The 16598-nt window shown below is 40.9% G+C and overlaps 1 protein-coding gene across 1 annotated transcript; it reads right to left on the reverse strand.

The window, feature by feature from the left end:
• Positions 1-11072: 11072 nt before the first annotated feature.
• On the reverse strand, positions 11073-15604 carry fzd1 (frizzled class receptor 1). Its single transcript, XM_083919006.1, has one exon. It carries the CDS (start codon positions 15359-15361, stop codon positions 13694-13696), a length of 1668 nt encoding a protein of 555 aa, XP_083775132.1. The 5' UTR covers positions 15362-15604; the 3' UTR covers positions 11073-13693.
• Positions 15605-16598: the final 994 nt, after the last annotated feature.

Raw genomic sequence — 16598 nt, forward strand, 5'->3', positions numbered from 1 at the left:
GTCAGAGATAAAAACTGTAGTGGTTTCTATTTAAATGTATCAGTAATAGGATGAACCATTGCAGCTCACCAGAAATCATCAAAGCAACAGGTCTCAAGGGAATCCTGGGAAATGGAGGGAAATTCAATGTGCCATCATCCTGTAACTGCTACTTGTGGCCACAGGGGTCGCTGTTCAGTGTAAGTTACATGCTTTCATGCAACAACAGTTTAGCTCCAAAGACTAATTGAATCCTTATCTGCTCATCCCGTCTAGGTATCTAAAGAATTGTGATCATATCTCAGTTGTAAGGCTGTATTGTCCCGCACACTTCTCAGAACTTCTTTTTAGATATTAATTTCTAGAAACAATAAGCAAATATCCTGTAACTCACAAACTGTTGATTACATTGGAAAATTCCATGATGTAAGTCACCAATGTTAATGGAAACAATTCTGAAAAGCAAGGAAAATTCATATTGAGTCCATATGCCATCATGACTCAGAGCAATCAGTGCCCTAGACAGGTTTTTACATACCATATTTCATCAAATAGCAACAAAGGCCTTTATTTACACTAACAACAGAAACATGTAGCTTGAGATAGGACATGTGGTAGTTGATTCTATCCAATGAAACCTACTCTCTTTACCTATCACTTATTTAACCGGGCAGGTATTGTGAGCTGGCTCCCTGCAGTCTTCTGTTTGGTTGTTGGTGAGAGCTGGAGGCACTGAACTAATCCACAGATCTGAAAGCTGCTGGATACTGTACAGAGCTTCAGACATAACCATCGATTCTCAGTGAGGTTGACGTACTACTGACCTGTTTTTGCATTATAGCGATGCATTTAGTTCAATGGAAACATATAAAATAAGCCTTAGATGAGCTTTGAGGGTGAGGGTTACATGCCTGACATCCTCGTTTATTACTTCGACTGCTTTCTGCTCTTCTCACGGCTGCACTGTTGTCCCCTCTACACCATTTTTCACATTGTGAAGACACTAGTAAACAAACGACAAGTTTACATAGCTAAATAATAGGCCAATAATTGGCCAGTGATAAATACCATATGAATTTGTCAATAAATGACATGCCAATGAACTGCATCATGTCTACAGAAAGATATTTTTAGCTTTTTTTGGGTCATAAATATGATCAGTTTCTCACATTGTAAAAGGAAAAACACAACGCTTGATACAAAGGTGAACCAACTGCTGCAAGATCACATGTACTTTGTATGATCCTGTACTCCATTTTGGCTATCGAGCATTGTTATGGAATGAGTCATTTAGCAAGGTCTAACCCCCACCAACATGGTTCTCATTACCTTCGCCATAGCCTTGAGTGTGCTGGCATAAGCCCCCCCCCCCCCCCGCGCTCCTCCCCTTTGGCAACACATACGCACAGAGCGCTGCAGGGTGGATATTTATACCCAGGTCTGTGTTTCCCATTAGGACGGCTCTGCCTCTGTCTCCGCTCCACCACACAGAGCTCACTGGAGGAAATGGAACTCTGGGTTCAGTCACCTCACAGACACTTCCCCACAGTCCCAGCACTTGTTATGAAGCACTGAGGAGGGAACTCCTCAACAACATGTGTGCAGTAACATGGATCTTTCTGTGGTGTGAAGGATAAAAAACTGGTGGCACCAAATTTTCCTTATACTTGTAGTGTGAACTATATATCAATATCTCAGAGTTTTGGTACGTGCAAAATAGAAAACATAAACGGATGGGAGACATGCTGTATTTTTCCTTCTCTTGGTTTGATTACAATGCTAGCCAAATTTCCCTTTAAAGGATAATTTCGGTATTTCTTAACCTAGACCCTGTCTCCCCATGTATTTCTTTGTAAATGACTAATTTTGAAAGTGGTCCAGTCTTAAGCGTGATTGTTGCAACCTGGCCGCTGTGAAGAAGGCTGCAATGTAATAGAAAAGGGGTCCACTAAATATGATTGTTTTTGCTACTGACAGGCTCAGATTGTCTTCATAAATGGAGATAATAATGTCTTCATAATAATGTCTGTATTATGGAAAGATGGTGGATCAGTGGACTCTGAGATTAGTGTTCCCTCACAAATAATTTAGCTAATAGAAGCTACATTCTGGGGCACTGTAATGCCCTTTGTTGTACCTTATTTCTCATGTCCTGTCATCTGTAGTGCCAAATCTCTACGAAAAGCATAAAATGCACCAAATTAGTACACTGAAAAAGAAGCTACATTCAGAGTTCTGATCATCTTACCTCTAAGAGGGAGGGTTCTTTTGTTGATAAAGTAGTAGTGGCTTCCATACTGAGGTAAGTGGGCATAATGTATGAAAAACTCAAAAGCCATGGCTACAATCATCAGGAAAATCAATTCAATATTAAAATTTGTTCCAGAAATAAGAGGTAAGTTTACTTTACAGGGTCCATCCCAAATGACACCCATAAAGTCTTTACAAAACCACTAAGATATGAACAGCAGTTGATTATCCAGAAAAAAAATGTGGCCTTTCCGTTCACCACAGAGACAGTTTTCAGCTCCCTTTGTAGCTTTAAAGGCCTGAAACTCTAGCTTTACTCTCAGGCCTTTCTTCTCCTGGCCGCTCTTATCTGTAGCTCTTTAAGAGACAGTCAAGGTTGAAAACAGACGGCTTCCATTAGGGAATTTCATGCTTGCATAGTTTCATTCAGCTCAGCCTGACACAGAGGGAACAGGCGCACGAAAATTGAATTTGATAGGTTTCTTCCCTTTAACTTTGTTTCCCTCTAGGGAGCAGTTAAGGTGCTGTGGCACTCAGCATCGAACAACTGGAGGATGAATGGAACCTGACTTTTTGTGACTTTATCTCTGAACATGTATGTGGCTGATCGGTAGCATTGCAAGAGTTTTAATAGGTAGCCTACATTTCTAAAACTTGTATTCTTCAGAATGAATAAACAGTGTACACATTCTCCCAGTGCTCCCACTGCTCTTTTACTTAGTCGCTTTTACTTTTTCAATAAGGAATATCAGAAAGATGACTGTTTATGGATGATTTGAATTTGCTGAAACCTACAAAATATGAGAGCCTCTTCTGTTTCCTAAAGAATTCGCCTACAGGACTTGATTTGAGCATTGAAGAGAGTAAATTAAAGTTCTGTCTCAGCAATTAAGCTCCTTGACTGTAGACAGAAGAGCCCATTGATGGAACATGCATGCAAACTTCATATCAAGAACAAACAAACACATTCATGTTCGGCATAAAAGTCTGCAAAAACTTGTAATTTGTAGTTCTATGCTTGCAGGAAGGTCCAGGTTCACAGTGAACTACTTAGCATACAGGTCGTAGGGATTGAAATTGAATGGATATCAATGGCATGTCATGTATGTATGTCAAGTACAGAGCTGGACGTGGTTAGCCTAGCTTAGCTTGAAGACTGGAAGCGAGAGGAAACATGTAGCTTGGCTCAAATCCCAAGTTAAAATAAAAGTCGCTTAACACCTCATCAACTCACTAATTAATATGTTGTGTCTCATTTTTTTAATCGGTAGGAGGAGTTAAATGCTGGAACTATTTCTTCAAGCAAGCAATCAGCCAGGTGCAGCAACCCTGTTCAGCTTCACAGTCTTGTCATCACAGTGTCGTTGCCATGTCTGGTACCATGGTTACTGTGTAACCTATCCCAAGAAACCTTTGCTCTGTATTTGGCATCCAGCACTGTAGTCAAGGATGCTCCACAAAAGTGCAGACTGATGAACTGTGGACTCTTCGACACAAAATAGATTGCGTGCAAACCACTTTTTTTTTTTTTTGCAGTTCATACAATTTCAGACACAGCCTGTTAGGCTAACCACGTCCTGCAGGTTTGAGCAACATGTAGGCAGGTGAACGTGTGTCCCCCATTCATCTGAGTGGGGTTCTACGGAGATAACAAATAACCTGCGACTGTGAGAAGTGTCTCGGTTCTGAAGCTGTGCAGTGGCTTCAGACATGACAGCATTGCAGTAATTGACATTTTCATGAACTGAGGATTTCACTCAGTGGTTCATGTAGACCGTGGAAGAAAAAAAGCAAACGAGCGTAGATTGGGCAGATATGGGTGGGAGCTTTGAAAGATAATCATGCAGCCCCCGAACTCCCAAGACACAGTGCCCCCGTGATTGACACATTGACATTGTTCGGAACTGCACCCTTTCCGTCTCTCAAGAGAATTGCTTAACAGTGCAATCTTTGATAACACCGTCACACACTATCACAAACCTTCATTGTGATTTGTGCTAAAGAATTGAAAACAACTCCTTAGGGTGAAACAGAGAGCCTCTCTTCGCTCCCAGTTTGTTGTAATCTCCACACAGATATTAGCACAGAAAGAAGGTTGTTTAGGGATTCAGGAGACCTTATTTATGTTGTAATGCAAATAATATGTGAGCACATGCAACCGTTGTCTTTCATTGTATGGGACCAGCAGCTGAAGGAAGGAAAAGAGATAAAAAAGGGTAAGGCAGCGATCTGACTTGTGCAGCATGAGCAGTGACATACGTGGGTGTATGAGTGAGAGACAGCCTAAGAAGTATATAAAACAACACATCAGTCATCCACAGGTGGAGACTGCCAGGTGGAGTTCACAGTGTAAGGCAGCATGGTGCCAGCTCATTTGGCAAGATGCTGCTGCTGTAAGAGAAAAGCTGTAAAAACACACTGTGGACCTTGAGGCAGTTTGAAATTCAACAATGAGGAGTAAAATAGGAATCTTTGGGGAACAAGAACAGTGTAGGTCCACTTTCCTGGGGTTCATATTCATAGCACAAACCAGCGCCAAGTTCCCACATTGTGTTCAAGTATTCAGTTTCATAAACAAATAGGTTGTGTGTACATGAAGTGAAAAAAACATACTGTGAGAGACTACTGTTAACTGGTTATTTGCAGTAATGAGGACTCAAAGGATCATACCAGTGGTTTGGTAAGTTTTCTGCCATATAGGTTACTAGATTTTGTGTGTTTTACATTATTGTTGAGTATTTTCAAAAGGGTACCACACATTTTAAAATTTTTAATCAGCCACATTGGGGGGGGGGGGGGGGGGGTAAAATAAGTGCAATCACTCAAGTACTGTACTAAGGTATGATTTCAAGGTGCTTTTTCCATTTGATGCTGCTTCTTCCCAACATTTCAGCACAGCTGTGGCCATAATTTTAGAAATACTGAGGTCATGAGTCCAGCTGCCCCCAGCAGAACCCCTCTCACCTGAAACATTGCTCACTAGCCAACAACCAAACTCTGTAAAATTTCTAGTGTATTTAGAAACAGAAAATCTCAAAATTTAGCATTTCATTCATTCAGTTACATATTTTTTCAGATTGTATCCCCCTACATAATGGTTCAAAAGGTTATATGTTATAAATGTTATGGTAATATTGTGGTCAAAGCCTTCTCTATGCTGGCAGGTACGTCATCCTGGTAAAGTATATAAAATGTTTCTTTGGTAACTTCAAACTAGTTAAATTTAAAGATATTTGGTCTAAAAAGGATCAGAACAAGAGGAAAAAATATTGTACTTTTTATTTGACAGCTTTGAAGATTAAGGGTTACATATTAAAATTAAAACAGGACACAAAGTAGTTCGTTAGATCCACCTAAACCTAAATTACCACCTACAGCCCCCCTGCTTTCACATTAATGTCTTAATAAGACTTAACCAATAATAAACAAACTTTTACAATATATAACAATCCATCAGCGGCCTTCATGGATCTATATTACTTAAACTATTAAACCTTGAGTAAATGCTAACACACACACACACATACACACACACACACACACACACACACACACACACACACACACACACACATACACACACACACACACACACACACACACACACACACACACACACACACACACACACACACACACACACACACACACCTGGAAGGAGGAAAAACACTATGGCAGTAATGTTCAGGCCTAGCTGTTTGTATTGTTCTTCAATGTTGTCATATGAAGTATTGAAGGCAACACTAGAAATGCCCTAAAGCGTAATCCTAAGCTAAGTTGAGGTTCTTCAATGCCATGCTTAGTTTCTTGTGTAGATAAGTTTCTTGCGAAACTTCTGTCATTCCTGGTTGTACAAGGCAACAACACACATGACAGTCTAAACACACAGGCAGGCTCAAACAGGGACTCCTAGGAAAGCTTTATGTGTTCAGAAACACGTGGCAGTAGTATTAGTACACATCTTGCTGGGAGTAGCAGCGCTTTCCAAGTTGGCCTAAGGGAGGAAAAACTTGCATAACTGGAACGATAACATTGTATGTGTCTATTAAAGCTGGACCGTGACGCAGCCAATTAGTTTAACATTTTTCATAAAGTACACCCTTAGGTGATGCTCATCAGAGCGGTCTGAAGGCATCAGGCAGGTCCAGAAAGGCCCACAGCAATAACAAAACTGTGGCTGCTGACAAGCAAGAGGCACAAAGGTTGAAATGCAGAACACAAGTGAAGTCAGTCTGTGGCCTTCTGTGACCTCAGGGAGCCACAGTTAGTCCATTATATACTACTATCAGTTCTAAAACTGAGACCCAACCATTCCCCGTACCCACCAATTCAACAAGTATCCAGGCTACCTGACTGAACCAGACTGGTAATGCTAAATTTGAAATATATATATATATATATATATATATATATATATATATACATATTATATTATAACCGTCTTACACCAAAATTATTTCCTAATTGCCTCTAAATATAAAATATGATTTTCTTTTGATATTCACTCTACATTCTTTATATTTATACTGCTAACCATGTGTATCCAATAGACACTCTTAGCTTTGTACCAAGTCATTATCCTGGTACATAACAAGATAATGACTTGTAATGTGAATCTAGACAAGTCTGTTTTTTTGTGCTAAAGAATGTTGCAAATGTCTTGTGGGATAATTGAGTAACTACTACATATCAGATGAAACTGTCAACTGCCATCTGGTGTATAGCTGTATACCTTTTGGTCTCCTTGTTGTCTTGGTGTAAACCTTACCAGGGATCTTGTTTCGTTTTGTTGAGTCTCAGATGGTTTGTTACACAGAACAATCTGAGAAGGCCTCATTAGAAACTGATTTGGAAACATACCTGGCAGGTGATCGGATGAACCACCTGTTTATCAAACCCTCATCGAAGTCAGACAGGAGAAGAGAGAAGACAACTTTTTTTTATCTAGAAAAGCCTTCAGTTAGGTTCTCTTCTTTAAATAAAGAAAAAAAACTCCTGCTCCCCTCTCAACTGCCAGTAGCTCCTAACAGGAGGCTGATTTGCCAGACGACTTCTAGCCGACACACAAACGCATTACCTGGAGCCTGACAAGATGGATTTTAGTGCGACATGTAAAGATGATTCTCCAGTGTTATCACAAAAAATTTGGTGGCCGTGCAAGGTAAAAAAAAAAAAAAAGATTTTCTCTATGTGGAGCCGATCTTGAGTCACAGGAGTTATGCTGACACGTCATTATCTCTATGCGTATGCATGCGTGTGTTTTTGTCTCTGTCCGCGGCTAATCTTGCATACTACTGGATCCATCAGTCAAATATTTCTCGTGCAAATTCATGACTGTATGCTCAAGGACCTTTCACATTTTGAAAGACTGTTAGATACCATCATTGACTGCTGACTCCTCACTCCTATGGGCTGAAAGTGATCTACAACTGCTTCAACTACATTTAAAGAGGTGGGGTGTCCTGGCAGCTTTAGCCCACCTGGTTGAGCATGTGCCTCATATATAAAGGCCGAGTCCTTATCAAGTGGATCAGGCTTCTAATCTAACCCATGGCCCTTAGTGTTAAAACAAAAATATCACTAAAACCACTGGGGGACAGAAGGCTGAGTACTGTTGTGCAGGGCCAAGTGTGCATGGTTAGAATGTTTGGGTTTGGGAGAAAGGGGCACTCTTAGTGTTGCACTTCAATAAAGTTGGGGACTCAATGAGGGGAAACTTGAAGCTCGGTAAAGTTGAGAGGAGCTGCAGATTAAGGTGCAACACTGTCACATTATCATTTGACACTGTTATTATGAAAATACCAACTTTGCCTTTCCATTAACATGCGTTTAATAAACAGTTGTCATCTCAGATAATCTCACACACTATTGTCTCAAGCCTAAATCTTACAGTTGTATATATACTGTATATATAAAGTTTATTAATGTCCTAAATAAATAATTTCTCGATGTAAGCGCAGTGCTGCCATATTGTATGATTGAACCAACTGACATTCTTTTTTAGATCATTCTTGATTTCCTCTTTCCTTCTCTTTAATATATCTTATATTAATTCAATGATCCAATGAGAAACTGCACTTGAACCAAGCACTATTTCCGCTGCACACTGGTGGAAATCTTTCTTGCTTTGAAAATAAGGGGAGAAACAGGTCTAAAGTATACCCTACTGGAGAAATGTTTGTCTTTCTGTCACAGGAGCCAGAACACTGCTGCACCCCCTAAAGCATGACATATGTAAAACAATATAGTCTATGTTCATATCCAGATCATACAGTGGAACCAGATGTGAGTATTAAAGCTACTGAGCAGAGCAGGACTGTGAGCCCCTGAACAAGCCACAGCTTCAGTTCGACATTATTATGAATACAATCCTGCAAAAAAAGCTGCATTACAACTACTGACTCCTTCCAGTGTTTTCTATCTTCTGTCTCTCTCCCACTGTTTTTTTTTGTTAAAGTCCATGTAGAAGATGAAATTCTCAAGAAGCCTACTGCAGGTGCCATACAATAAGCCTTGTGGTAAACCTGTAAAATATACTAAAGCAGCGACTGACTCACCATGAGAAACACACTGACTATTCAGTATTTCTGTGTCACAAATATGGCTAACTGATAAAAGGGGAAGCAGCCTGGTGTGAGGGGCAGCCTGAAACAGGGACTGCGGCAGCTGACCTATGAACAAGGGTGTCACCCCAGGGTCAAAAGCTTTTTTAAAGAACTGTAATTATTGGTCTGACTACATACAAGGTCACGTAGGGATTAAGCTGCATTCCAGTGAGGCAGGAAATGAAGACTGTCTGATTCAGAGCCCAAATGTAAAGTTACAAAAAAGCTACAATTGCTGTTTTTTTATTAAGTTTCCTTGCAGTTAGGTGCAATACCATTCATATTTCTCTCCCTAATACAAATGAAATCCAGCAAAAATGGACCCCACGGTCTTTTTTGGCATCAAAATACATCAAACAAGTCATGGAGACAGTTTTTTTCATTGATCAATCATGTATGTAGAATATGAGACGCTAACAGTCCTACAGGGCTAACACAGATTAGCTCGGGGCAGTGCGCTGGACGCTTCCAAAACTGCTTTTTTTAACCACTAATATTGCTCTAAATAACACCAAAACTCTGCAGTAGCATGATTATGATCCCTACACATAAAAATAATCACCAACAACGTAGTTAGCAAACCCAGAGTTTATTAAAAAAGTGTTTTAAAAGACACTTGTCTGTTTTGAAAGACTTACCAACTGCCCAATTACCAGCTCCTCAGGTCGATTATTATTTTGTAACTTACATATGCAACTCCTTTCACCTTCCATGTCAACACTCAATAGACATCATCCCAGCCAAGTAATAATGCATTTACATGGAATTATAAATGCCAAAACTTGAACTGAACTCCAGTGCATTCAGTAATCGAATAGTATGGACTACCTCTCAACATGAACCTACTGGTAAGGCACAGACTTGTTAAACAGTCTTTTTTAATAAACTCTGGGTTCCCTAACTACATTGTTGGTGCTTTGTTTTATGTTAAGGGACCCTAATCATGCCACTGCAGAGGTTTAGTGCTTTTTTAAAGCAATATTAGTGGTTAAAAATGCCGTTTTGGATTCCTTCAGTGCACCACCCCGAGCTAATCAAAGTTAGCCCTCCGTGGCTGTTAACATCTCTCTGGGCATTCTCTATACGTGGTTGATTCATTAAAAACACTGTCTCAATGGCTTTTTTGATGCATTTTCATCCCTAAAAAGACCACAGGGTCCATTTTTGGAGGGCTTACACTTTGATAAAAATTTTATCCCTGTGCATTCGACACTAAGATACTATAGCTCTGGGACGTGTTTAGCCTAGCTTAGCACAAATAGTAACTATGTACCAAGTCAGTGTTTCCCATACATAGATTTATTTGTGGGGGCCCACAAGAATATAAACATTTGACTGCCACATATTTATTTTTTTTCTTCTGTATTTAAAATGGCTAACAGATCCGTCTGTGAATAGCCCCTTCCCTCCGTGCACACTCAAAACAGGATCATGCAAGGATTGTTGCCGGCTTTGCGTCGTAGAGAAAAAACAGCATGCACTTAAGTATACTTTGGAGGTACTCAAGTATTTCCATTATGTGCTACTTTAAACTTTTAACTGCTGTAGCGGAGCTGATTTGTCTTCAGAATAATAACCTCAGGAACATGCATCATATGATTGCAACAGATCACATGGGGTTAAACAAGTCATGACTTTGAGTTTTAGTTTTCCAAGTGTGTCTGAAAACACTCACTTACCGATAATTATAAAGAATTTAAGTAGTTATTGGTTTCTGTCCACACTGGCCTAAAAGCAATCATGTCCTAAGAAAACTCCAATGTATGAGATGAGGAGAAAAACCAGGCCTTCTGTGCAAAGTACAGAGTTCAGACAAAATAAATATTAGGCTCCAGCAGTTAGTGAAATCAACTTGGTGTCTCCTAAAATTACATTCTGTCTAGTACAGAATGTTCCGTTTGTGTTGCTATCCCTCCGCCTCAGCTCAGCTCAGCAACAGAAACACACATCACATATAGGTTCAGTGAATGTAACTGTGGGTTTCATCCTCTATAACTTGAAATCTTAGAAGGGATCACTTCAGAGCCTGCATTGGCAGGAAGAATGATTTTAAAAGACCAGTAACTTTATTAGAGCACAGACGGCATGCAAGTATTGTATTAAGGTAGACTTAGAACATTTTGTTCCTTCACCAATCTAAAGAAAGAAAGAAAGACATTTTACAACAGTTTGACAGTTGCAATGGTGAGATTGTTTTTATTCTCATAAAGCAATCAAGTAGTGTATATATAAGATTTTTTTTCTATAAATATAAAAGGTTCTCTTCATAGCAAATGCAAAGGAAATTACTTCAAAGCTGTGACTATTGTAGAGCTGTCAACACAATAAAAGGATTATTATGAACCGGAAGCACCGAGTGGAAGAGCATTTGACAAGAACACAAGTCATGGTGTGTGTGTGTGTGTGTGTGTGTGTGTGTGTGTGTGTGTATGTGTGTGCCGAGCTGCACTGACAGCAGCCGCTCTGCATTTCAACACAAGGCTTCGTTTCTCCTGCAGTGGAAGACATGCAAGCTGCTGGCTGCTCTTCAATCCCACAGTGCAGACACACAGCTATGTTCACCGGGATCAAATTACTCTGCAGATCAAACCAAGTCACTTCTCAACAATAACATACATATTCAACCGCCAGGTTAAAAAAAAAAAAGTGTCGGTACAAATGAATCAAAAAAATATTCTTTGTTACAAACATTTATCATGTGCATGACAACCAACCAACCACAGTTTTGACTGTAGCTAAATCCATATTCACAGTGCCATGTTGAAGTTAGGACACCCCTTAAACTTTTAAACAATGTGTTGTTCCACAGGAAATTATGTAAATTCTACTATAGTTACAATGAGTATAAAATGTAGTTTCCAAGCATATGTTTGCAAACCTATATCCCTTGTGCCGTCAGGAACTTTTTATATAAATGATCAGAATTAAATTGTAAACAAAAGGTGTGAATGCATTCACTGCATAAACTCAAAAGGACCTCTTATGTACTTTCAGATTTAAAAAAAAAAAAAGGGAGTATCATTCTCTTTTGAACCTCAAGATATTCATAAGCACCATATTCCACAATATGCTCAAGTTTTTGAAAACTGAACTAATTATTAAAATTCTACTGAAATGAGTTCTTAGCTTTTGCTGGCAATAGAAGTCATATTCAAAACCTGCAGTTACAACCTAAACATAAGATCTGAGCATCAAAAGATTATTAATATTCATCATTCACACCCTTAATCTCACATTTTCCCTATTAGTTAACATGCAGATTATTTGCTCAGTTAACCAATTGTGAGTCCTTTTCTTTACAACATCACAAAACAGACCAAAGGAAAAAAATTACTGAAATAATTAATCAATCATCAATATAGTTTGACTGATTTTCTTTCAACCAGCTTACTGATTATTTAATGAATCATCGTGGCTCTACTGTGACGACACAAAGGATGCACCTACTGTCACGCTCTTTCTTTTGGTGAAGGAAATGCATGGAAATAAAAGCAAATGTTCTTATTACTTTGGTGTAATAGGAAAAAAGTGTCTAAAGGGTGTCCAATGATTTTACATAGCACTGTATGCAGAAAAATTGTTTGACTTTAAAATGTGCTTCAACACACACAAACACACATGTCTTCTGCTTGATTCGCAGGTCTTCCAGCTGTGTATTTTAACAACTCAAGTTGCCATTGCAGGCAGTTGTTTCATTCTAAGTTCACTAAACCCTAATACAGCCCTTATTAATGCTGTTTCGTATCACTGTTGAAAGGGACACACCAGTATTTGTGCATGTTTAAAGACCCTTGCAGTACATAGACGTTACATTACAGATGAGCATTTAAGACCATACCAAAATGTCTGATGTGTTTTTCTTCTTACCAGGGTCTTAAAACTCGTTAGTTAATACATCAGTGCTTTCATTTTGGTGAAAGTTGTGAAATTGTGTCATATTGGAGGGAATCGATCTACGCTTACACCTTCATTGTGCAACAATAACATAACTTTAACAAAATGAAGCAGTCAGGTTGGTGCAAAATGACCTCACTAGCAATTTTAAAGTGTCTGTAAGATGATTTACAAAATGTAGCTCAGTAAAAATTAAAACTGTTTCCAGGAGGGTAAGAAAAAAACAGTTAAAAGTGTTGCCTGAGAGGAGGTAATATTGTAATATACACAATTTTCAGAACTACAACATGCAAAAATACTGGTATAATCCTTTAACCTGGCATAATTAGGTGTGCTTTATTTGGAAAGGAATGCTATAACTGTCAAGGCCTGAGCTACAGACCACAAGCATCTGTCACAATGCCTCACATTCACAACCTGGGCGCTGTTTCTAGTCCCAGACTGCTGACATTTCCCTTCAGACCCGGGCAACTGCTGTTCAACTGTATAACAGACACAAACTACAGCTGGTTAATCAGGATAAGAGGGAGCCACGAGGAAGCACTTGGGTTTCACGGGACTCTGCTTAGAATAGACCCACCGCTCACAGGCAGTTCACTGATCAAAGACACAAACACTCCATGTGAAATACTCCCAGTGGTGTCCACAGTAAGTCAGGTCATGGGACCTCAGGATCATTGATGGTCAGCTGGCTCTTTGTGATGATTAAGTACAATTCCATTATGTCCAAAGTATGAAAAAAAGTGTTTGTTTTTTTTAAAAAAAGAAAGAATTTTTTAAATCTTTAAATACAAATATATACTTACAAAAATCTCACAAATGTTTATGTACATAAAAAAAAAAATTAAAACCATACAAAGTATCTTCTGTAAGTCCGAGAAAAAAAATCAAGAGAAAAATAATGAAGTGGATTATCATTCAGTTTGTCTCTAAGCAGTCTGTATGAGGGACGGGGTTAAACCACATTACACTGTAGTCTCACCCTGTTTACTGTTGGCAAGTCTCGTGTAAAACCTCCTCCACGAGTTGAGGGTCTTCCCAGACCAGATCCAGAAGCCAGAAGTGATGCCCACGATAAGCGTCATGAGATACTTTATCATGAAGACGGTGAAATCAGGACTCATGTTGGGATGGTTCTGGACGGGACATGGCACGGCGTACGTCTTGCACGTCTGGCTGATCCAAGTCCTCTCCCACTGCTCTCTGAAGGCCTGCTCGTAGAAGTAGCAGGCGATGACGATGGTGGCTGGCACGGTGTAAAGCACGCTGAAGATCCCTATCCGCACCATCAGCTTCTCCAGCTTCTCCGTCTTGGTGCCGTCGTGCTTCATGATGGTCCGAATGCGAAACAGGGACACGAAGCCCGCCAAGAGGAAGGATGTTCCGATGAATAGGTAGACGAACAGCGGTGCCAGGACGAAGCCCCGCAGGGCATCCACGCTGTTGATGCCCACGAAGCAAACCCCGCTCAACACATCTCCGTCCACCTGCCCTACAGCGAGGATGGTAATGGTTTTGATGGCGGGTACTGCCCAGGCTGCAAGATGGAAGTACTGAGAGTTAGCCTCAATGGCTTCGTGGCCCCATTTCATCCCTGCTGCCAGGAACCAGGTAAGTGCCAGAATGACCCACCAGATTGAGCTGGCCATGCTGAAGAAGTACAGCATCATGAAGAGGATGGTGCAGCCCTCCTTTTTAGTGCCCTGCACCACAGTTCTTATGTCATTGTCAAACCTATCATTACAAACCACCTTGTCCTCCAGTAAAAATCCAGCGATGTAGGCGATGGACACCATAGTGTAGCAGCCAGAAAGGAAGACAATAGGCCGCTCTGGGTAGCTGAAGCGCTTCATGTCCACCAGATAGGTCAGCACTGTGAATAAAGTGGAAGCACAACACAATACTGACCAGATGCCAATCCATATCTTGGCGAATTTGAGCTCCTCCTCGCTGAAATACATCATCCCATGAGATCTCTTCGGCTCACAAGGAGCGCCGCAATTCTCCTGCCCGAGGAAGTGGTAGTTCAGGTACGGAGGCACCCTGAGCGAGGCCGGGCACCTGAACTGACCGTTCATGGGGTCAGGAGGCGTACGCTCCGTGGGGTACAGGCCGGGCCCGGGGCTGTCCGGCTCGGTGCGGTCCGACATGTTTTGCCCGACGCACAGCTCCCCGGCGCCGTGGACCGGGAAGGTCTCGCACGCGAGGCTGTCGGGCCACTGGAAGCCAAACTTGTTCATGAGAGCCTCGCAGCCCTGCCGCGCGCGCTCGCACAGAGAGCGGCACGGGGGCAGCGCCTGCTCGAGCACCGTGCACACGGGCGCATACATGGAGCAGAGGAAGAACTTTAAATCCGGAGAGCACTGGACTTTCACCAGCGGGTAGAACTGGTGGACCTCCAGCCCCGCGTCCTCCTGGTTGGTGTGACCGAGCAGGTTCGGCATGATAGTCTCGTTGTACGCGATGTCCGTACACAGCGGAATGGAGATCGGCTGGCAAAATCCGTGCTCCGGTATAGACATTCCCCGGTCGCCGCCGCCGTACTGCCCATTTACTCGAAAAATTCCAACGTTTAGAAACAGAGTGAAAAAGAATAAAGTCAAAACCGCACGAAGGTGTCTGTTGTAACCCATGGTGGAGAATGTATCCGCTGCTACTTTGTATTTGTTACTGAACTAACTTACGTTACCTCGCCAGGCAGCGGGCTACTTCCTTGACTGCTCTTTGTTGGCGTTTCTTTGCGAGGAAAAAGCAGCTTCTTCCAGCGGAACTTCACTGTCCCTTTCCCCCCGGCTACTCGCAGCGCCAATGCGATACAAGAATGTGAAAATGTGTCCTTCGATTTGAAAGGGAAACTCGGCTTCTCCGGTTGAAATCCACAAAAATGAAGCGTACTCCTCCAGGAAAGGGTCGGATCCAGCCTGCAGTCTGCCCGACACAGTGTCAGTCTGCTGTTCAAACCTGTTCTGCGCTCCCTCACTCTCTCGCCCAGTGCAGTCAAGTAGCTTCAGCATCATTCAATAGCGTTTCCGGTCAAAACCTTCTAAATAAAAGTCCCCAATAGAGCGTTATGATCACACTAAATAGTTTTGAGATATGTTTGAAAACTCAAATACTTCATGGATATATGCATCTTAACTAGATAGCTTATAATTAATGTTCTTTGCAGCCCGTTTATGTCGCTAGTGCTGTAGTCTATTTAATGTTTTAAGTATTTAAGGACTCACTTGAGAAAGAGATTTTGAATCTCCTACATGTGCATGGTTAAATACAGGCAAATACAAGGAATATATATATAAAGGTATATTGTTATCAATAGTTTGTTTGTGACTTGTATGCAGTGATTTAAAGTAGGCTAGTTGCATACAATAATATCATGAAAATTAAGAAAATTAAGCATGATGAAGAAAAACTAAAAGAATAAAATTGAAGAGACAAAGATTTTCGGTTAGTAAAGAAAAAACAATATGAGAAAAAAAAACAATCTAGAATTGTGCTTTAATAGGTAAATACATCACTTGCCACTAAACATGCCTCCACTACCTTTTACTAATACCTATTATCAATAGCTTATCAAAAACTTATCTAGTTGTCAATGATCGGCTTTGTCGGTATCACACTGTCAGTACAATGTATGGTTTATTGGTATATCGTCAGTAAAACTAGGCTACATCTGCACTGAAATACTTCCTGTTTACATCTGCCTCACTTTGACTGGCTTTACAGATCTCCCTCTCTCTCTCTCTCTCTCACTCTCTCTCTGTTTCTCTCTCTCTGTTTCGCTCTCTCTCTCTCTCTCTCTCTCTCTCTCTCTCTCTCTCTCTCTCTCCCTCTCTCTCTCTCTCTCTCTCTCTCTCTCTCTCTCTCTCT

The sequence above is a fragment of the Echiichthys vipera genome, assembly GCF_963691815.1.
Source record: "Echiichthys vipera genome assembly, chromosome: 8".
In the NCBI taxonomy this organism is placed as follows: domain Eukaryota; kingdom Metazoa; phylum Chordata; class Actinopteri; order Perciformes; family Trachinidae; genus Echiichthys; species Echiichthys vipera.

Excerpts from the sequence above, each read along its gene's own strand:
- fzd1 (XM_083919006.1), bottom strand. The coding sequence starts at position 15,361 with ATGGGTTACAACAGACACCTTCGTGCGGTTTTGACTTTATTCTTTTTC.